The 23,479-nt window shown below is 35.5% G+C and overlaps 1 protein-coding gene across 1 annotated transcript in view; it reads left to right on the forward strand.

Annotated features, from left to right (window-relative positions):
• The first annotated feature begins 146 nt into the window (after nt 1–146).
• Nucleotides 147–23,479, forward strand: part of LOC129259196 (ubiquitin carboxyl-terminal hydrolase 16-like) — a 38,879-nt gene continuing 15,546 nt past the window's right edge. Inside the window, exons 1-10 of the mRNA XM_064098046.1 lie at nt 147–305; nt 4,867–5,022; nt 6,927–7,012; nt 9,571–9,690; nt 10,612–10,715; nt 16,513–16,625; nt 17,171–17,280; nt 20,501–20,548; nt 22,379–22,522; nt 23,242–23,375. Of these exons, the coding sequence (XP_063954116.1) occupies nt 4,917–5,022; nt 6,927–7,012; nt 9,571–9,690; nt 10,612–10,715; nt 16,513–16,625; nt 17,171–17,280; nt 20,501–20,548; nt 22,379–22,522; nt 23,242–23,375 (965 nt within the window). The 5' untranslated portion in view covers nt 147–305; nt 4,867–4,916. The remainder of the gene's footprint in view (nt 306–4,866; nt 5,023–6,926; nt 7,013–9,570; nt 9,691–10,611; nt 10,716–16,512; nt 16,626–17,170; nt 17,281–20,500; nt 20,549–22,378; nt 22,523–23,241; nt 23,376–23,479) is intronic.

Below are 23,479 nucleotides of genomic sequence, written 5' to 3' on the forward strand. Positions count from 1 at the left end.
AATAAAATACACCAAAATAAAAATTTTAATACCTAATTGTCAACAAAATAATTTTAAAATTATAAAATATTAATTTTCAGTCTACTTTTTGCTTTAAAAATTTTGAAAAAAAAATCATATATATTTTGTACCAACCAATATTGATTGAATAGGGTCTAAAAAAGAGGATGGTACAACTTCCGAGAAGGTCGTTCGGGGTTGTTTTATATACCGTGATTTTTTAGAAGTCTTTATTTTATGGGTGGATTAATGTTGTTCTAGAAGTCTAAATGATTATATCCCTACCTTGAGCTGTTGATATTGTAGTAAGTATTTCCATATCTTCTTAAATTCTCGTTTGTTTTCTATTATCGCTCTTTAAATTGTCGAATTTTGACTATTTTTCTGACTCTGGTTGACTGAGAATGACTGATTTGATGATGTGTGGACTGCGTGCCTGCAGTGTAGGCTGTGCTTTGGCTATGTATGTAGGTACGGTACGTGGGTGTGTGTGTGGTGACTGTGCAGTGCGATCGTGGATATTGTGATAGACTGATGTGCAGAAACCCATGATGAGGTTGAGCCTGGGGCTGAGGCCTGAGCGAAGTGAAGTGTGCATTTACTTTTTTTAGAGGACAGCCTTGGGGTATGGGCCTAAATAGATACCCCTCGCCCACGTTAACTCCATGTGTGCATGCAAGGATAGAAATTTTTTTCTGAAGTGAAACAGTTAACGCAACATCGCGTCGCTATTCGTACTTAGTCTTAGCGCCATCGCATCGATCGGGTAGACAATCATGACAATCTTCGTCTTAGACTAACTCACCGCATGGTTTCAAATTCAATAATTGTCTGGCTGGTGCTGGCCGAACAAGACGGCCTTCCTTCTTTATGATTCCTAGAAAAAAAAAACTTTTTTGATCCAGGATTTTGCCAATAAAAGTCAAATGATTAAAAATAAAATCATCATGATCATGTTCCTAACTTAGTTTAACTTTAATAGTTGAAGTCAAGAGATAGATGTCAGCAAAAAGTTAAAGAACTTGAATACAAACAAGTCACCAGGACCTTGATGGGTTGCATCCTAAAGTATTAAATGAGCTGAGTCTATTGCTAAACCATTGACATTAATATGTAACAAGTCTATGCAGGAAGGTAATCTCCCATCGGACTGGAAGCAGGGAAATGTATAGTCTTGACTCTGAGGACTCCATGATGATGTCTTTTTAAAATACTTTGACATATACTTCTTCATCATTGGAGTCTTGAACCGCCCTTCATATATGTATAAGAGACACATGTAAACACAGATGGATTTCCTTAGGAAATGATGGAAATCCATCTTTTTTATTAAAAATCACGTAAATGGTCGTGATTTTATTATTCTCTACACTTTCCTACGCCTGATGCGTAGAAAGGTTTAAAAAAATAGTCAATTAAAATGTTTAAAAAATAAAGGTTTCTTACCAGACCGATGTCGTGTAGATCCCTCGATCCAAATGTACACAACACAAATACAATAGGGTCGTCCCTTGAACCGCTTACGTATGACGTACATCCAGTTAGCGATGCCGTTTTGAAGAACAATTTATAGATAAAAATTATTATTTCACAAATAATAACATTTATTACGTGATTATGAATAATTAGTATAATACTGCTAATTATGTATAATCACGTAATAAATTTTATTATTTGTGAAATAATAATTTTTATCTATAAATTGTTCTTCAAAACGGCATCGCTAACCGGATGTACGTCATACGTAAGCGGTTCAAGGGACGACCCTATTGTATTTGTGTTGTGTACATTTGGATCGAGGGATCTACATGTACACGACATCGGTCTGGTAAGAAACCTTTATTTTTTAATATTTTAATTGACTATTTTTTTAAACCTTCCTACGCATTAGGCGTAGGAAGGTGTAGAGAATAATAAAATCATGACCATTAAATGATTTTTAATAAAAAAGATGGATTTCCTAGGGAAATCCATCTGTGTTTACATGTGTCACTTATACATATATGAAGGGCGGTTCAAGACTCCCAACGATGAAGAATATGTCAAAGTATTTTAAAAAGACATCATCATGGAGTCCTCAAGACAAGGAACTGTAGTACCAATCCATAAGAAAGGGAGTAGAACCCAAGCCTCAAATTATAGGCCTGTTAGCCTTACGTCCGTTGCAGGAAAGTTGATGGAGAAAATTCTTCGAGATGTTATACATGTAGTTACACACTAGCTAAGTAATGACCTTCTTACACAGATTCAGCATGGATTTACCCCAGGAAGGACGTGTGCCACTCAACTTCTTTATGTTCTTGAGGAATGGTCAAGGTTATTAGATGAAGGAAAACGATTGATTTTCGGAAGGCATTCAATAGCGTTCCCCATCAAAGACTCTTACTCAAGCTAAAGGCACATGGTATAAAAGGTAAACTCCTGAACTGGATTAGAGCATTTTTTATTGGAAGAGTACAAGGAGTCTTCGTTAATGGAGAATCATCCCACTGGTCACCTGTTACAAGCGGAATTCCGCAAGGAAGTGTCCTCGGACCGGTCCTCTTCTTGATCTACATAAATGACCTCCTATCTGAAGTAATAAATAGCAGAGTAGCATTATTTGCTGATGACACAAAACTCTATAGTATTGGAAATACACCTTCACAGATGAGTGGTCTTCAAGACGACCTGAATAACCTTATTGAGTGGTCTGAGAGATAGCAATTAACCTTCAATAATGACAAAGGCAAAGTGTTGCACATCGGCAGGAGAAACCTTGAAAAAAGCTACCAAATGCATGGGAAAGACTTGCAAGTAGTGGAAGCCGAAAAGGATCTTAGTGTAATAGTGGACTGTCACTGTCAGCTGAAATTTCACCAGCATGTGTCATCAGCAGTTAGCAAGGGATACCAACTCCTTGCCATAATGAAAAGAACCTTCACTCAACTCACAAGGACAACTCTGCCTCTGCTCTTCAAAACCCTAATAAGACCCTACCTTGAATATGGGAGTATCCTCTGGCATAGCAGATTCAAATAAGATGCAAGGAGGATCGAAAGGGTCCAAAGAAGGGCAACCAAGCTGGTTAGAGAGCTGAAGAACGTCCCATATAAAGACAGACTTAAAGAATTGAACTTGTACTCCCTGCTGTAAAGGAGGAGAAGAGGAGACATGATCTTCGTGCACCAGTTAATGCATGGACTTATCAATCTCCCCCAAGATCACTTCTTCACAAAATCAGTAGGTACTGTAGATCAACAAGGGAACACTGCCTGAAGCTTCAGAAAGAACACTGTAGACTGGACGTTCACAGCAAGTCTTTTAGCAGAAGAGTGATAGATGATTGGAATAGCCTCCCTGAAAGTATAGTCGTCTTGCCAACAACAGAATCATTTAAAAGGCATGTAGATAAATATTGGTGGGATCATCGCTTTGATCTACCATGACTACCACTCCTCAGCATGCGTACAGCAATAAATTCACCAGACTAAAACCATAGATGGAGTGACCGGGAATTACAGGCCACCGCCTTCTTCCTGACCAAAGTCAAAGGTCATTTAAGGTCATTGAACTTTGGCCATTTTGGAGGTAATTATTACAAATGTAGATTGCTGTCATAACTTTCAAAGTTTATCTAGATATAGTAGGGATAATCAAGTATCACTGACAAGTCTTAGGTCGCATGATCAAGGTCCAATGTCATTTATTGTCAATGAACATAGTATTGTTTCATTATATGAATGGTGTTTTTTGTGAATAATTATTTTATAGTAGTTTTCAAAGTCAGCACTGCTGCCATATTGAATCGATTGATGCAGGTGAGACTGCCAGAGGCGCTCCACTTGTTTTTTATTCTGCTTCTTTTCCTACATCACTTCTGTTTCCGTGGTAGTGTCTATTGATCGTCCAGATGTTGATAAATTATTTATTCTTAAGTTATTACGTCAGCCAGTACCTTTAAGATCATTTGTAACTTGATGATGATGATGAATTGATGATGATGATGTGATGATGATGAGGATAATGAATTGATGATGATGATGAATTGATGATAACAATACCGGTAATAATAATAGGCATTTATATAGCACCATCTGTCTAGAAATAATCTATTCCGAGGCGCAGTGTTTATTATTATTATTACCCCGACTTTAGCTCGAGCTGCCTTTCAGCACTCAGTGGCCCATATTCTGAAGTCGGGTTCAAGTTAAACTCAGGTTTAAAGTTGTGGTTTAAGTATGGGAAGCAAAAAGTATCAAATTTGTTATTAAGTTGTATGTTTACTGTGCTCTTTCCAGATTCATCGATGGTGAAGCCAATAATCTTTTTATACTTCCTAGACAATTATGAATGATTTGAGAGCCAAATGAGCTGAAGTATGATATCTCTACTATTAGTAATTTATGTAACAATTGGCTCGCCATACTTAAACCACAACTTTAAACCTGAGTTCAAGTTAAACCCGACTTCAGAATACGGGCCAGTGCATTCAAGAAATTAATCCTGCTGGGTACCCATTCACCTCACCTGGGTTGAGTGCAGCACAATGTGGATAAATTTCTTGATGAAGGAAATTACGCCATGGCTGGGATTTGAACCCTCAACCCTTTGTTTCAAAGTCAGAAGACTAATAAACTGGGCCACAATGTTCCATGATGATGATATGATGGTGATGATGATGAATTGTTGATGATTATTCTGATGAACATGATCATTGTTGATGATTATGACAATCATCCTTGATTCATGATGATGATGATGAATGATGATGATGATGATGAAGATGATGATGATGATAATGATCAATGATGATGATGAATGATGATTGATGATGACATCTGATGATGGCGATAGATGATTGTATTTTTTTTCTTCTTGTTTCAGTGCAAAAGGGTATTTTTTAATTTGGTGATGTGACATTGGATTTTGTCTCAATGCGAGTGAAGGAAGGAGCAACTGGACCTGCCGATATGGGTAAGAAGAGAAACAGAACCAAGCAAACTGACTATCATAATACATCAGATGAAGAAACCGTTAAAGGTAGGTCATAGAATGCTCCTTTCTACTGATAAATCTATGAGTACATGTAGATGTATAAAATGAATGGTAATGTTATTGGTGCTTTTTTGTGGTCCTGCATAGCAGAGTGAGACTGTAGGCGCCGCTTTTCCGACGGCAGCGTCAACATCAAATCTTAACCGAAGGTTAAGTTTTTGAAATGACAGCGTAACTTCGAAAGTGTATGGACCTAGTTCATGAAACTTGGACATAAGGTTAATCAAGTATTATAGAACATCCTGCCATAGTTTCAGGTCACATGACCAAGGTCAAAGGTCATTTAGGGTCAATCAACTTAGACCATGTTGGGGGAGTCAATATCGAAATCTTAACCTAAGGTTAAGTTTTTGAAATGTCATCATAACTTAGAAAGTATATGGACCTACATGTAGTTCATGAAACTTTGCCATAAGGGTCAATGAACTTTAATGTTGGGGGATTCAACATCAAAATCTTAACCTAAGGTTAAGTTTTTGAAATGTCATCATACCTTAGAAAACATATGGACCTACAGTTCATGAAAGTTGGACATACATGTAAGGTTAATCAAGTATTACTGAATATCCTTCCTGAGTGTCAAGTCACATGACCAAGGTTAAAGGTCATTTAGGGTCAATGAACTTTGGCCAAGTTGGGGGTATTTGTTGAATTACCATCATAACTTTGAATGTTTATGGATCTGATTAATAAAACTTGGACATAAGAGTAATCAAGTATCACTGAACATCCTGTGCAAGTTTCAGGTCACATGACCAATGTTAAAGGAACTTTGGCCATTTTGGGGATATTTGTTGAATTACATGTACCTTAACTCTGCTCTGAAATTGTATTGGTCCAGTTCTGAAAACTTGGATAATAAGACTATATAAGAGTAATCAACTATCCTGTGTGAGTTTCAGGTCACATGACCAAGGTCAAAGGTTATTAAGGTCAATGAACTTTGGCCATGTTGGAGGTAATTATTAAATTGCTGTCATGAATTTCAAAGTTTATGGATATTGTTTATGAATTGTGGACATAGGGGTAATCAAGTTTACTAAGAGTGTTGGGTCACATGATCAATGTCAAATGTTATTTAGGGACAGTGAACGTACATAACTACATATCATTATATGAATGGTGTTTTATGTGAATAATTATTTTATAGTCATTTTTAAAGTCAGCACTGCTGCTATATTGAATTGCGTATTGCAGGTGAGACTGCCAGAGGCGCTCCACTTGTTTATTACTAACACTTGTTGAAATTTTCCTCAAACAATATTATTTACCAATACCACAATGTGTACATGTACTATAGGGCTTAAATTAATACTAGAAGGCTGTTCAAGCTTATCAATTGGCTTTTGATGCCCTATTGATTGGCCTCAAAGCCTCTGTCATTGGATTCTTTTGGGTGACCTTATAAATTTTCCCTAAATGATTATGCTGTAATATAGGAAAGTGTATTTATTTGGGTGCCCTTTTGAATTTTCACCAATTATGCTGTAATGTAGGAAAGTGTCCTACATATATATACATGTATATAGGAAAGCGGTCTTCCCCCAGAAATATAAAGATGTAAGGCCTGAAACTACTTACTGTGCATTTACATGTACAAATGTAGTTCTAGTTTTCTATTGGATTCAGACAGTCTGTCTAAAACTTTGTAAAGGTTCAATATTTCAGTGAATTATATTGGAATATCTGATATTCAAATAATAGTGACCAAGCAATTCTTCTATTGATTTGTTGTCTTACATTTGATATATGCATAATTTTTTTTTTTTTTCATCATACGAATTTGATAATTGCATAGTATCTGAAAGGTAAATAATTTTTAATGTACATGTACATACTGTAGTAATCTTTTTAATGCAAATTGTGTTCACATTTTCCTTTACATGTAGGTAAAGAATGTACCCATCTTGAGAAGTCTGTCAGCTTGAATGGTGTGAAGAAGGGTCTCAAGAATTATGGCTTTGGACAGTGCTCAGTAAGTTACCATTCTTTTTATTTTCTTTTAGCTCATCCGGCCCGAAGGGCGTCCGTCGTCTGTCCACAATTTTAAAATGCTTCTTCTTCGTCATTTCAAGTCCGATTTCAATTCTGTTTGCTTTATATGATAGCACTAGGTGGGGGATTCAAAACTTTTACACAGAGTTTTGAAACTCATTAAATGGTAAATTTATTTGCATTTGTCAAAATTCACAAAAAATGCTTCTTCATGTGTTGACCAATTTTTTTGCTTCCATCTGTTAGAGCTTGTTGAAGTTCACTAAACTTCTACACAGAATTTTAATATTTTGACTAGAAAATTTTTATGCTAATTTATGCATATTTTTGAAAATTCACATAAAATGCCTCTTTATTTATTGACCGATTTTGATTTGTTTCTTCCATGTGGTAGAGCTGCATGAGGTTCACCTTACTTGTACACAGAATTTTGAAATTTTGACTTGAAAATTACTTATAATGCTAATTTATGTGAAATCTATTCATAATCACAAATAAATGCTCATTTATTTGTTGACCAATTTTGAATTTTTTTGTTCCATCTGAGAGCGACATGAGGTTCAGCAAGATTCTACACATGATTTAGAAATTTTGAATAGAAAATTATTCGTGCTTATTTATATACAAATTTTTTTCATAAATCACAAAAAATGCTTCTACTCGGTCATTTCTTCATCAATTTCGATTCTGTTTCCTCAATTTATGTCACCAATATAATTCACTACAGTGTCAACTGGGCTGAAATTAAATTTTTTTTTGCGAGATGCCGGATGAGCTGCAAATCATTGATGTGCTAGTTTTTTTTTTCCTCTTTCCTTTGATCATACATACAGTGTACCTTGATGAAGAATCTTGGTTGAAATAAATTAGTTTCACTGGTTCTTTAAAATAATAACCTTTAAATAAAGTTTGATTTTTAAAAATTAAAGATGCATGTACAGTGCAATGATAAATTAATGCAATTCATTTCATTATTTAAACCAGTATAAAATATAAATCAATTAAAAAGCATGATAAATGTAACAAAGTGGTTAGGACCCCCCCCCCCAAAAAAAAAAAGACAGGAGCTTGTAAAATAATGGCCCTTTACATAAAATGCATTACAAAGTAATTACAAAAACAATGAAATATAGAAATAGAAGAAGTACTACATGTAGGTTGAAAAAATACATACACATATATAAAAAAAAAAAATCACAAACAGGGACCCATGGAAAATGCACCCTCATGCATTATACATTGTATTGGAATCGACTCTGAAGGATTAACCTGAAAATCATTAAAGGGAAAACAAGACAAGGGATATTAAATCTTTAGCATAAATGAACCCCCCTTCCCCTGAATGAGTTGGTATCGCGGCATATTCACAGTAAATGTGCATGTATCTACTGCCCAGAAAATTTGTACGAAGGTCTTGGAGTAGAATATGAGTCAATTTTAGCGTGATGACGTAAGTTAGAGTGAAACCACACGACACCTTAAGATAGTGAGTGGCTCTAATTGAATAGATCCTGTCCTAGGAAGCAGACCTTAGTATAGAAGGCCACTAGAATGTACAGTCAGGGATCCATGTCATTGTAGAGTTGTATTGCTTTTAATGGTGGATAGGTGATTAAACTGAAAGGTCAGTCCAAGGAATGTAAGTCCAATGCAAGTTGTGTGTTTATTTCGTGTGCATAATTAGTTTGTTTCTCACCTTATCCTTGATAAAAAATATGAATGTTTGACTTTCTACCTTTGTTAAACTAGTAAACATGCAGGGTTATTTAAATTTGGATAGTTTTTATCAAAACTGTAGCATAGAAGTAGTTCAAGTCTGCACATACATGTACATTAACGTATCAAAGCCTTTCTTATGATAATTTTGTTCATTACATGTACATGTATACTAAATTTAAACTCAGGAAGGGGGGGGGGGGTGTTCATGAGCATGGATGATGTCATGTAGAGAATACATGTATTTCAAATTCCAATGAACTTTTTTAGTTATGTTTCCAATCATGCTTGAGATTACCTAAAACATTTAAAAGTGAAAATTTGTAAATATTGAATTAACGTTATTGTATGTACGTTATTTCACTCTAATACTGTTATAGAACAAGTCATAAGAATAAGTTTATAATAAATTTAGATTGTAAAACTTGTCAATTGTTCAAACATGTACATGACTTTCCAATTTATTTCATGTTAAATATTTAAACTTTATTTTTTTTAATTCCTTTTTTACTTCTTTTTTTCTCTATTTGCCTGTTTGGGTTTAACAATGAGTTAAAAGATTCAGGAAGTTAAGGTTCCTGTTTCAATGTTTTTCAAAGAAAAACATTCATGCACCTTCATGTAGAAGGAAAGCAAAATTTAACTATGATATACATGTATGTATTTGTAATATTGCAATATGATCAAGATCATTTGAATTGAACACTCAATATTGCGCAATACTGTAACTTTCATTAGCTAAGAGAAGTGCATGTACTGAAAGAATACTGCCATTGTTAAAGCAGCATTTAGAATATGATATATTTGTATTATTATTTACAGTCATGTACTAGTGATAAGGGAAGTGGAAGCAGTGGTAAGAAAAGCAGTTCTGTTGATGAAGTAGATGGTGATGTCTTTGATGAGCCGGTCATATGGCTTTGTCTAGCATGTGGAAGTCAGGTAAGTTCATCTGTTGAATTTCCACTTGTATATTTTCATTTGGGCTAAACCCTTTCGGCCGAAATCTGAACTTGGGTCTTATTTAAAGTCTGGTTTTAAGTTGGGGTTTAACTATGGAAAGCCAACTTTGACACAAATCTCTAACAGCTCATTTGTCAGGAAATAATACTAAAATCATTTTTCTCATTGTTTAGCATGAAGAAAGTGCAAAATCAACATAAGATACAAGCATATTATATAAACTTTTGATATTTTGGCTTACCAGAATTTTTAACACAGAATTGAACCATGGTCCATGTTTCTTTTGTTTTAAGTGACAATTTGGCCATTTAGCACTTGGCCTAATGATAAAAGAATTGAAGCGATGATTTCTCATTTGTGTGTGTGCGCATTTCAGCGTTTTTTTATACCATATCACAGCGGAGCATGGTGAAATATACACACAACCTACTCTTTGATACTTTTGAAATACCCATTTCATTACGAAGTGAAAATTGTTAATAAATGTATTTGACAAAATCAGATGGGGTCACCCAATGTTAGAGACATGTTTCCAACCATGTTTCCAATGGCATCTTCAGATACATTTATAAAGGGCTTCATTTGTCTTCTCATCTCATAAGAAATTAAAGCTCTCTTTTAGTACCAAATAACTATTTGTATTTGATTCATCATGTAAATGAATGCATAAAAGGTGTTTTCATATTTCTCAGTTTATCATGTGGTGTGTATAAATGTAGAATCAATATCTTTATAAAAGTGAAACTGACAGTTTAAAAAGAAATGATTACTTTTCAATTTCATTCATAATACTGTATAAGAGGCTTTTGGGGCTGAAGTACATGTAATTGTAGTTTAAGTGGTATTCATCTGTCATTGAACGATTGAGGTTATATTTGTTCTTTCTTTCTATTTAATTAGGGATGTTGCCGTAATAGTCCAGCCCAGCACGCCTTGAAACATTTTGAGACACCTAGGTCAGGTTCACATTCTGTAGCTGTCTGCTTGGCTAATTGGAATGTGTGGTGAGTTTTAACTAACAATTAATAATAATGATAATGAAAACAGTAATATAATATTTTACCCAGGGTAGCCACTCTAGTTCCAAACACTGTTCTCCAAGCAAGTCCTGCTTTACATGGTATTTATTGTCCTGGATTTAGTTGGGCTGCTTAAGTGTTCAAACATTTAAGGAATTTCTTCCTACTAGTCTGGTCTGTTAGCGGAATTATGTGGACACGGTGGACAAAAGCGTGATTTTTCTCCAGACCTTTGTTTATGTATAAGAATTAAGAATGGGGTATGCTCCAAAAAATCTGGCTGCAGGAACAGTGAAAAAATGGGTGAAAATGTCAGAATTTATGAGTCTAGATTTGTCTGATATATAGACTAGCGCTAGTGCAAAACTCAATAGCAGTGCATTATTTTGCATTGGATTAGTTCTTGAATTCAGACCCTTTTTGAACTGATCTTCTGTTTGTCCTCACATCTCAATGCACCAAATATCTGAAAGCAGATGCTTAACAAGCCGAAGGGTGACGGTGGAGGGGGTTGAATGTTGGTGTGTATGTACATATTTTGGTCTCGGGGTAAAGATGTGCGATACATATTTTTTGCATGTGTTGGAAATTGTGTTGCCATGGTAACAGTGTATCATTGCAAAAATAAGGTAAAAATCTTGCTGTTAGAACTACTTCCTCTGTTTTCATCCGATTCTCATGAAATTTGGCACACACATTGGTCTTGAGGTGAAGATGTCTAAGACACATATTTGTGTGTCTTTCAGAAATCTTGTTGCCATGGTAACAACATATCATATGGTGAAAATTGGGAAAAAAACTTACAATTCAAACTGCTTCATCAGTTTTCAATCAATTGTCATGAAATTTGGCACTCACATTGGTATTGAAGTAAAGATCTACAAGGCACTTTTTGTGTGTGTTTCAGAAATTGTGTTGCCATGGTAACAACATATTATATGGCAAATTTAGGTTTTGAACCAATTTTCGTGAAATTTGGCTCACACATTGGCCTTGGGGTATAGATGAGCAAGAACCTTTTTTTTGCATTTGTCAGAGAGTGCATTGCCAGGGTAGCCACATACGATAGCCAGAAATGCAGGAAAACTCATTGTGGATCAAACTACTTCCCCTGTTTTTAGTCAGTGCTCATGAAAGTTGGAAGAAATATTCATTTTGGGGTAAAGATTTATATTCAATTCTAAATGTCTTCTGTGCATTAAAATGTTCACGCCAGAGTGTGGGGGTATTAATCACCTTCATTAATATTTCTAGGTTTTTTGGGGGGAGGGGCGGGATTGGTCCTTAAAATCTGACATCAAAATAAAGAAGGTCAAAGGCGGTGGCCATTAGAAAAATAAAAATGATAACACTCGTCAAAAACGCATCCCCTGAAGGCATAGGCTGGAGGTACACTGGGTGAATGTGAAACCTTCCGCTGAGGCAGAGGAGTTCCAACACTGGCAAGTAAAACGAAATGTGCACCCCTTCTACTTTCAACAGCTGATTTTCCAAACCTTAGTTCCACTCCGCAAGATGTTCACCCCTCCCCATACCACTTGTAGTTCTACCTCCCCATGCTCAAACCAGTCTACACCTTTGCCCCTCAGGGGTCTTTGTATTTTTAAAGCTAGACATTACTCTTATTTTTTTTCTTTAGAAAATGACCTCATAAAAGTTAAAGGATTATGATTAGGAACTTAATCCCCCCGAAAAAATAGGGGGCTGATTATTATTTAGCAGAAAGTGCCCCCCCTAAAAGGTAAGAAGAGTCCTTTGCACTTCAGACCATTCATTTGAAGTTTAATGCATTCTGATTTGATAAAAAAAATTTACAGTACCCAATTAACCATTGTTTATTTATATTCTCCTACTCAGTATTTTATTAATATTCATATTCCGTTCCTACTCTTTTTTTAACTTTCAAATCCCTCTTGATTTTGAGCTTCACCATACCATCTCCTTCTGTTTCCTCTCTCTCTCCAAGTATATTTTTTCTGACATATTTTAAAGTGTAACTTTAATCATGCACCTAATTATAGAAATATAAGTATATATATACAAAAATCTCTGCACTTGTTTTAGAAATTCACTTGCAAATCCATGACTCAATAACATACCATATCAAAAAAATGCATATGTGCACAATAGATTTTAGCCTTATATTTTCTTTCACTTCATTTTTCCAGTATATTCCTGTCACAGCCCCTGCTTTATACATCCTACATCTCCCATTGTCAAAAATGAATATGTTTCAGTAGCAAAATTGTTGGATGCAAACTCTGACTGTCATAAAAACAAGTGCAAATTATTTTCCAGTGGAGTAAAGACAAACTTATAAGGGATATGACTACAATATAATTATATTATGTAGATAAACTTTTATTTCTCTACATATAATTATATTCTAGTCATATCCCTTTCAGATGGAGGTAACCGCAGGAATGGGAAAACTCAGTGATAAAATTAAAATATTCACAGAGGATTTTCGGAAAATAACTACATCCATTTTTGTCAAGCAACAGTTATTCCATTCTGAATGCTGCAACCTTGTTAATATGAATTTGAATTTGATGTACCTTTACCAAAATATAATATCATGACAGTCATTTCTTTAAAACTAGACATTGAATATTGCTAAAAGTATCGACAGAGTGTAGCCAAAAATGATTATGAAGGAAAAAAAATGTCATGGTATTATATTTCGGTGTAGGTGTAAGCATTCAGAATGGAATAATTGTTGCTAGATAATAATGAAGCTAGATAATAATGAATTAAAATAGCAAAGGAAAATGTACTGAGAAAGGGAGGCAAAGAGGAAAGGGGGGGGGGGGAACAAAACAAGAAGGTATGGTAAAGCTCAAGAGTGCAAAAGGTGATGAAAGACAGTCAGAGTAGGAACTGAAATGAACAAAGACTGAGTAGAATAAGATAAATAAACCATTGATTAATTGGACACCAGAAACCTTTTTTTTTCAAAGTAGAATGTTTTAGGCTTTAAATTGATATGCTGAAGTGTAAAGGATTTTTCACCCCCTTTTTTTTTGGGGGGGGGGTTAAGTTCCTAGTCGTAATAATTTCCTTTTACTCTTTTATGTGGCAATTTTCTAAAGCCACCCCCCCCAAAAAAAAAAAATGGACGGGGTGTTTTTTTAAGAGTGTTTAAGTTCCTAATAGTCATGGACTTTAACCTTCTATATTTTTATGTTGTCAGTTTTTAAGGACCTTCTCCGCCCCCCCCCTCCCCCCAATTGAAGGTGATTAATACCCTGCGCTATTATGTGACGTTATAAAGGGGAATCCAACCCAAATAAACACTTGTTTTTAGAGGAAAATTGAAAATCAGACAAGTTCATGTCATAGTTTGAACAATATCGGACAAACCATAAGAAAGTTGTGAATATATAAAAGTTGTAAACATTGGTAATCACTATATCCATGAAAACTTCAAGTTGATCGAATATGTGATGTCATAGTGATGTAAGGCAAGGACCACTCTTCTATGTACTGGAATAATTAATTGGCTAAAATTACTCTTTTAAAGTTTTACTTCAAATTATATCTTTCTTTCATGAGGACGTAAAACATTAAACTACCGGGTTTATATTACGGTCCAATGGAATAGGAATTTAGGAGAAAACCAAAAATCCTAATAATTAAGTACAAGTCTAATGAGAAAGTTTTCCTTGCGGCTTCATCCCTTGTCATAATTTACTTACCCAGTTGCCAATTTGAATTCTACATATTAGAAGCCTTAGGGATCTTAATTTTAAAGCAGCCATAACTTTATTTTGCTTGTCCGATTTCTTTCAAACTTTCACCATTCTTATTTTTCTCCTTTTACATGCACATAATATTATGACCAAGGCTGGATTCCCTTTTAACACTGAATATGAATCTTTACCCAAAATGAATATTTGTGTCAACTTTTATCAGCACAGGCTGAAAACTGAGAAGTAGATTGATCCACAATGAATTTTCCCCCATATTTCTGGCTATATGTGGTTACCAAGGCAATGTACTCTCTGACAAATGCAAAAAAAAAGATTCTTGCACATCTTTACCTCAAAGCCAATGTGTGAGCCATAATTATTTCATGAGAATTGGTTCAAAACTGATGAAGTAGTTCAAATTGCAAGGTTTTTACCTAAATTTTTCCATATCATATGTTGTTTCCATGACAACACAATTTCTGAAACACACACAAAAAGTGCCTTGTACATCTTTACTTCAATACCAATGTGTGTGCCAAATTTCATGACAATTGATTGAAAACTGATGAAGCAGTTTGAATTGTAAGTTTTTTTTCCCAATTTTCACCATATGATATGTTGTTACCATGGCAACAAGATTTCTGAAAGACACACAAATATGTGTCTTAGACATCTTCACCTCAAGACCAATGTGTGTGCCAAATTTCATGAGAATCGGATGAACACAGAGGAAGTATTTCTAACAGCAAGATTTTTACCTTATTTTTGCAATGATACACTGTTACCATGGCAACACAATTTCCAACACATGCAAAAAATATGTATCGCACATCTTTACCCCGAGACCAAAATATGTACATACACACCAACATTCAACCCCCTCCACCGTCACCCTTCGGCTTGTTAAGCATCTGCTTTCAGATATTTGGTGCATTGAGATGTGAGGACAAACAGAAGATCTGTTCAAAAAGGGTCTGAATTCAAGAACTAATCCAATGCAAAATAATGCACTGCTATTGAGTTTTGCACTAGCGCTAGTCTATATATCGGACAAATCTAGACTCATAAATTCTGACATTTTCACCCATTTTTTCACTGTTCCTGCAGCCAGATTTTTTGGAGCATACCCCATTCTTAATTCTTATACATAAACAAAGGTCTGGAGAAAAAATCATGCTTTTGTCCACCGTGTCCACAAGTAGGGCATTTTTTACGCTAACAGACCGGACTATACCCAGTACCCACTTACTACCACTTACTGGCAAATGTAGATAAATGCCTTGCCGAAGTATGCGTGTGCTGTGGTGGGATTCAAACCCTTGGCCTCTTGGTTCATACTCCTAGAGGAGACTTATCCACTCGTCCACAACACCTCTACCTAGCCCATCAGTCTGTAATCCAAACTATTAAATCCAATCTTGTTTGACTGAACAAGGTTGGCTGGATTCATCTCACATTCATGCAATCACCCTACCCACTCCCTCCAAACCCTCCTCCTCACTCACTTTGATGGATGTCAGATAAAATGCTTTGAAATGTTCTTCAGAAAGATGATATTAATGAAAGAGCGCACTGTCTGCTGCAGGTAACAACAGTCTTATCATTCAAACCAACTTGATACTGAGATTCTTTTTATTTTTCATTGTTTTCTCTTTTCTATTGGGAATTTATTAGTTTAAGTTCTTTAGTGGGGGGGGGGGGGCACATGATACATGTGATATGTAATTGCTAATTCAAACTTGGTGTCTTGGCAAATATAAAAGATAGTGATCAGTGTTGTAATGGTTGATGCGGGTTAAAACCGTCTAACACTCAATTTCTCAATGCAATATTACACCTGCTCAACTGGCACTAATTCCCCACCAATAAAGAAAATGGTATGAAAATGATATTCTTAAAAATATTGAAAAACAATTCAATTATTTGCCCCTGAATTCCCATGGTACTTGGGTGTCAGGCAATTTTTGTAACCTGCCGCTGTAAAGTCCAACAATGCTGGTCATATTGAAATTGTGCAGATATTGTTTCTGAAATGATTAGTTTAAAAAAGACATAAATCACTGCATTGTATGTGTTCTTTGTTTCTGTAGGTGTTACAAGTGTGATGATGCAATCAGCCCATCAGAGAGCAAGAAATTAGGAGAGTGTATGGATTGGATTAAGAAACAGGCATTTCAACAAAAACCTGCTGAAAAATCAGCCAGTAAGTATCAGCATTTCAAAGACTAACCATTATCAATCCCATTTTAATGAATATAAGTTGTATTTATCTTGAAATTTTGAGGGAGGGATTTTGAATAATGGTAACACATTTCTTGCACCCAGTAAAATATAATCGCATGTTTGATCTGAAAATAATTCAACAAAAATTGTTGGAACCAGCGGGATTTGAACCTGCATTGTCTACTGCTGGCTGGACATTTCATCCTATTCTCAATGATGACTATTAATACAAGTGAGAATAAGATAAAAAGAGCTGGGGAATTCATTTGAAGTTCACCATGACTGCCATGGACCAGTAATGGCCTAGCGGTAGAATTGCGGACTGGTGTCACTGGTTCCAAGTTCTGGTTCAAAGTGACTCATCTTTCATTAATACCCTGTGCAAGCTGGAAATGTAGTTACAGTTGACATCATTTAGTATTTTTCAATCAGTAATTCAGTAGTCCTAAGTTTTAAACCCAGTATATGGATGCAAGCTACATGTAGATTTTGTTAACATTATTTTCCTTTCCTTCCATTCTGTAGGTAAAAAGAAGAGCAAAGAAGCAGACGTTGATGAGAGCCATGTCAGAACATCGTCATCTCCAATACGATCACCACTACTTACAAGGGAGGGATCACTACCTAAAGTTAGGGTAAGTCTATGATGTGAACTTTAAAGCCTGTTTAGGTTTAACTGTGAAGAAAAGTATTTCATTTTAACCCTAAAATGGCCGGGGGGGGGGTTGAATCAACCCCCCCTCAACATTTTCTGCGACCATTCCGCTGCGCGAAATTTTTTGACCGCGCCACTCGCAGAGTTTATACTTTTAAGTGTTGCGCACCTTTTGAGACCAAATTTACGACGCCCGGGTACGCAGTTCCGAAATTACGCAACATTTTGTAAGTGCATGTCAGACCAAAAATTGTTCCTAAACGTGATTTTGTGTGCAAAGTCAATGCAAATTGAGTTTTCTCATCTTATTCATAAAGATATGATTATTTTTACTTTAAACAGCTGAAAGCAATTGATTTTAACATAATTATGCTTCAAAAAGGTTGTGCAATAAATCTGGTGAAAAAACCAAGAAAAACAAAAGATTGAAAAACATAGAAATACATAAGAAATTCATAAAACAATAAAATACATAAGAAATTGATTTCCAAACCGAAGTTTTTTTCAATTGCCATTGTTAAGAATGCTACAAAGAATATTTTTACAAAAAATTAGCATTCTAGGAGTTTTATTTAGTGAATTAGAGCAAAAAGTATGATTTATGCATAAATTAGCATAATTAATTCATATAAAATAAAATCTCATTATTTTGGAAAATTTTACCAAACAGCCTTGTAGATTACATCGCACACTACCAGCGTGCAAATTTTTGCGGCGCTTGCGCGATCGGCGGCCGAGATCTCAGGGGGGGGTTGAATCAACCCCCCGGCCACAGAACAGCCAAAAAAGCCCGGCCTAGTTAAGCAAGGCTCGACATTAGCGGTGGCCCGGGGCCACCAGAAATTCACCTCGGGCAACCATTATTGATAAAATGTTAAGTTTTGGTGGCCCGAATCAGGCAACCAATAATTTTCAAAGTAGCGAAATTTTTCTCCCGATTTTGCATGCATTTATCAACTTTCTACAGTTCAAATTGCAACCCAGTTCGTCATGCGCCCTTTTTGTTGATCTACACACAAATACACACACACAAAGTTTGCATATTAGGCCTACAGCTATAGCATACAGTAGCTATTATCCAGCCAGCCGCGCCGGCCGGCTGGCGTGAGCTTTGCATGAAGCCACTGCATACAGCTGTGCTCTAGATCTAACTCAGCCTATTCAGACTCCGGGAGCTGCGATAAAAAATGTTGCTGCTAAGAAATCTTCCACAGAACTTTGAAAATCTGAGTCAAAGTCACATTTTACACCAATGAAATGACATTCTACAGTCTATATTACGAAAATTTGGTGTACCCTGATTATTTGCAAGCATTAAGAAGAGGAATTATGACCTCTCTTTTGACTACAAAAGACCGATTTCCAAATGAATTAATACACATAAAAACACATAGGCAAGTACATCACAGTCCCACGTGTGCATTTGTATGTATGTTGATACTTGGTTTCTTTCGAAGCTGTGTCTTTTCTAGCCAAAAATAAACAGACAGTTTCTTTCTTTCTTGTTTATAAATGACTTCTTAAACCACTCTTGAGAAAGTAAATACTTTGGGAAGGCATTTCATTGATATGAAATGTGAATTTTTCCGAAATTTTGGCAAATATAGGGAAGGACTTTTCTCACACTTTTTTTCCAGATAACTTTTGCCGTTTTCTTATTTTTTTTCTTTCATTTTTTTACAGTGGTTAAACCATTTATACCCCTTCCCATTGAATATGCCTGATTAAGAAATATGTTTCTACTGAAAATAATATAACACAAACTAAAGGATATAAAAATAGAAATGTGCCATTCCCAGAAGGTAAGTGAAAATTATTTGCTTGGCTTTTAATTATATTCCAGTCAGAATGGACTGTTGCCACAGCTGTTAAAAATATTCGTAATGGCTTCTTAATTTTCCCCTTTTCCCCATGTTTATATTAATTTTGTTTTATTCATTTTTCTTTCACTTTCTTTTCTTTTCTCTAAATTTTTTCTTTTCTTTTTTCCCCTGTTTGTTTTTTCTTTCTTCATTTTCTTTCTTTTGTTTTATTTCACTTATTTCTTTAATTATTTTTGTTTTCTTTTTGTAATATACTTTTTGAAAATTATTTTCATTTGTTTCCCCATTTTGCAGCATATTTTTCTGTGATTTTCTCCTGCTATAATATGCTGCAAAAGAGAAAACAGAAATAAACTGGATTTGGGGCCTGCATATAATCTAGGTTTTAGGATTCAAAGAGGAAGAAATGAAAAACCATTGTTTTGTACATCTATCTGAGTTTGCTATGCACTATTTATTTACTTTACCATTATGAGTGTGTGTCTATACAGAGATTTTAAAAAAAAAGTCCACACAACCTGCGAACAATAAAATTTATTTATTCTCTTTCAATCACTTCATTTTTACAACGATAGAAACAATTTATATTTTACCACAAGCCAATTAGCAAAGTAAAATAAAAGCAAACAAGGTTTACATACAAGATGATAAAGTGAAAGTAACTTAGTGGTAGTGGCTGCAGAATTAATATTTCAGAAGTTTGTTTTAGTAATTTTTAATGTGTTTCTTTATATTTTTCGGGCCACCAAACTTTAATATCGGGCCACCAAAAAAAAATTATTTAATGGTTTTGGTGGCCTTGAGTTAGGGTTAAGTATTCCCAGACAGTTTTGGATAATTTGAGTTTGAAACTGTTAAATTTAACCTGTTCTGTTAGAGATTTATGTCACAGTTTGCTTTCCAGGGTTTGAATAGTTCTATCATTATTCATTGCTTATCAGAATGAATTAGAGAAATAGAAGTAACTATAAAGCAAGGGCATTCTTATGTGTGTGTTTGAAAGATTTATATCTCAGTGATATTTTGTAGGTAATGAATCTACCTTTCCATTACCCGGTTTAATTTATGTGATTTATGAGATGGATCTGTTTTCAAATGAAGTTACAAGCATTTATGGTTGTGTATGACAATACCATAAAATAGAGATTCCCAAGCCTTCTTTCCTTCTACTTCAAGTTATCACATTTCATGTGGTTTACAGCCCTTTAAAGGACTTCAGTTTTCTCATCTCTGTCTTTCGTTCCATTCAATTCCATCCCTCCCATCTTAATTTCTCATTATCTTTTCTTCATTCCATCATTCCAACAGTTTATATTTTCTGTACCACCTTGCAAACCATCAGTTTCCTCAACAGGATTTTTTTCTTCTTTATTTTAGGGGCTAAACAACCTTGGCAATACCTGTTTCTTCAATGCTGTAATGCAGGTTAGTTTAATTAATGTCACATTGTTAATGGAAACTATTTGTTTACATTAATACCCATTATTTGATAAAAAAAAGGCTTCATGAATGTGTATCTGCTTACTCTGAAATTAGATTTTATATTTCGCTTTTTACAAAAAATTAAATTCACATCATTCACCCATTGTCACAATATCTAGTATATATTGTTCTAATTAGCACCTTTTCTTTGAGGTCGATTGTAAATGTGCAGTCTTGAAAGCTCTCATGTTCCATTTCTGTAGTACTATTGAGATTCAAAAACAGATTGTTACATTAGCGTTATTCTATATTAAAATTACCAACCTTTGCACGTCTGACCCCCCCCCCCCCCCCCCCCGTTTCTCTCAATGTATAAACTTCACTTCGCAAACTGTTCAAGCCATAGTGATTTGATAGCATTACAACTTTTAATACAAGCTAGAAAACAGACAAATTATTTCATGAAGCGGGTCATAATGTTCATACTGTTTTTGTCTCACCTGCATAGCAGAGTGAGACTATAGGCGCCGCTTTTCCGACGGCGACGGCGGCGGCGGCGGCGGCGGCGGCGACGGCGGCGGCGGCGACGGCGGCGTCAACACCAAATCTTAACCTGAGGTTAAGTTTTTGAAATGACAGCATAACTTAGAAAGTATATGGACCTAGTTCATGAAACTTGGCCATAAGGTTAATCAAGTATTACTGAACATCCTGCCTGAGTTTCATGTCACATGACCAAGGTCAAAGGTCATTTAGGGTCAATGAACTTAGACCATGTTGGGGGAATCAACATCAAAATCTTAACCTAAGGTTAAGTTTTTGAAATGTCATCATAACTTAGAAAATATATGGACCTAGTTCATGAAACTTATACATAAGGTTAATCAAGTATCACTGAACATCCTGCATGAGTTTCACATCACATGACCAAGGTCAAAGGTCATTTAGGGTCAATGAACTTTGGCCGAATTGGGGGTATCTGTTGAATTACCATCATAACTTTGAAAGTTTATGGATCTGATTCATGAAACTTGGACATAATAGTAATCAAGTATTACTGAACATCCTGTGCAAGTTTCAGGTCACATGATCAAGGTCAAAGGTCATTTAGGGTCAATGAACTTTGGCAAAATTGGGGTATTTGTTGAATTACAGCCATAAATTTGAAAGTGTGTTGGTCTAGTTCATAAAACTTGGACATAATAGTAATCAAGTATCACTGAACATCCTGTGCGAGTTTCAGGTCACATGATCACGGTCAAAGGTCATGTAAGGTCAAAGAACTTTGGCCACGTTGGGGGTATTTGTTGAATTGCCATCATATCTGTATAAGTGTATTGGTCTAGTTCATAAAACGTGGAAATAAGAGTAACCAAGTATCACTGAACATCTTGTGCGAGTTATAGTAGTTTTCAAAATCAGCACTGCTGCTATATTGAATCGCGTGATGCAGGTGAGACGGCCAGAGGCATTCCACTTGTTTATGGAATTTGCTCGTTATTCTGGGAGGCGGGGTAGCTCAGTCGGTAGAGCGGGGGATTCGTATTCCGGTGACCCGGGTTCGATTCCCACTTGGTGCGCTAGTGCCCTTTGGTAAGGCATTAATCCTCAGTACCAGGTCCTTCGGAGAGGACCTTAAGCCGTCGGTCCTCTGGTTGCTTGCTTACAAGCATTCATGCTTTCTTAGCTATCAGGTAAAAAATCACCACCACCACCACCATCAAAGTCCAATTCTCTTGTAGAGACACCTGTATCTGCAGATTCATATCAGTCTATTTGATAGTAAATTGCACATTTTATTCTTTGTGTTCAATGTTGATTTCTTTGCTTTAGAACCTGACTCAAACCCATGTCTTGAGAGATCTTCTTCATGAGAAATGGTCATCGGGTAAACAGCTTGTTGTTCCCACGGATACACATCTTTCTGTCTCCACCAATCAAAATGGAATCGGCAAAGACTCTGAGAAAGAGCCATTGGTAAGATATACGAGTTAAGAAAGTTTTTTACTAGTTGGGAGTGGTTGTGCTTTGGATATACTTAGTCAACTGGAAGGAAAAATGATTACATATAGATCTTGAATTACAAACACAGGTAACTTTTTTTTCAGTAAAACTTGTTTAGGAATGACATATAAACACTGAGGCCTTGTATTCTGAAGTCCAGTTTAACTTCTAATAGAACACAGTCTTACTCTGTTATGGGAAGCCCCCCCCCCCCCAAAAAAAAAGCGCCATTTATTATTATTTTTTATTATGTTTACCATTTGTTTCCCCTTGGCTTTCATGATGAAAAAAATATATCAGTTAACATTCCCAGACAGTTATGAATAATTTCAGAGTCAAATGAGTGGACAAAATAAACAAGTACTCATAAAGAGTTGAGATACAATTGGCTATCCGTAGTTAAACCACAACTTTAAATCGAGTATAATTCAAACCTGAGTTCAGAATACAGACCCAAGTCTTGTATGTGGGTCTTGTATAATGTCACTTGTGTGAATAACCAAAGAGATATCGGTCCCTGTGGGTATATGTGTGTGATTCATGTGCACATCCTGCGTGGGAAGCTCCTTGGAGATATCATTGGAGCATTGTGTAGACTGTGAGACTGACAACTCAGATGCATATCACCTGTCCATTTCTTGCTATCAAATCAAGAGATCACTCACCTTAACTTGATATTTGTATCATTTCAGGAACCGATCACCATTACAGTAGCTCCCCTACAGCCCTTGACATCATCATTGATTGAATTCTTAGATGAAATGCAGAAACCAACCAAGTCAACATCAATCAATCCAAGAGCTCTCTTCAATCAAGTTTGCAATAAGTAAGACAATTTGCTGGCTGTTATTGATATCCATCTACAATTGAATAATGGACAAATAATGAATGTTCTTTTCATTCGTGCAATGGTGGCTGAGTTGGATGGAT

The sequence above is a fragment of the Lytechinus pictus genome, chromosome 4 (assembly GCF_037042905.1).
Source record: "Lytechinus pictus isolate F3 Inbred chromosome 4, Lp3.0, whole genome shotgun sequence".
Lineage (NCBI taxonomy): Eukaryota > Metazoa > Echinodermata > Echinoidea > Temnopleuroida > Toxopneustidae > Lytechinus > Lytechinus pictus.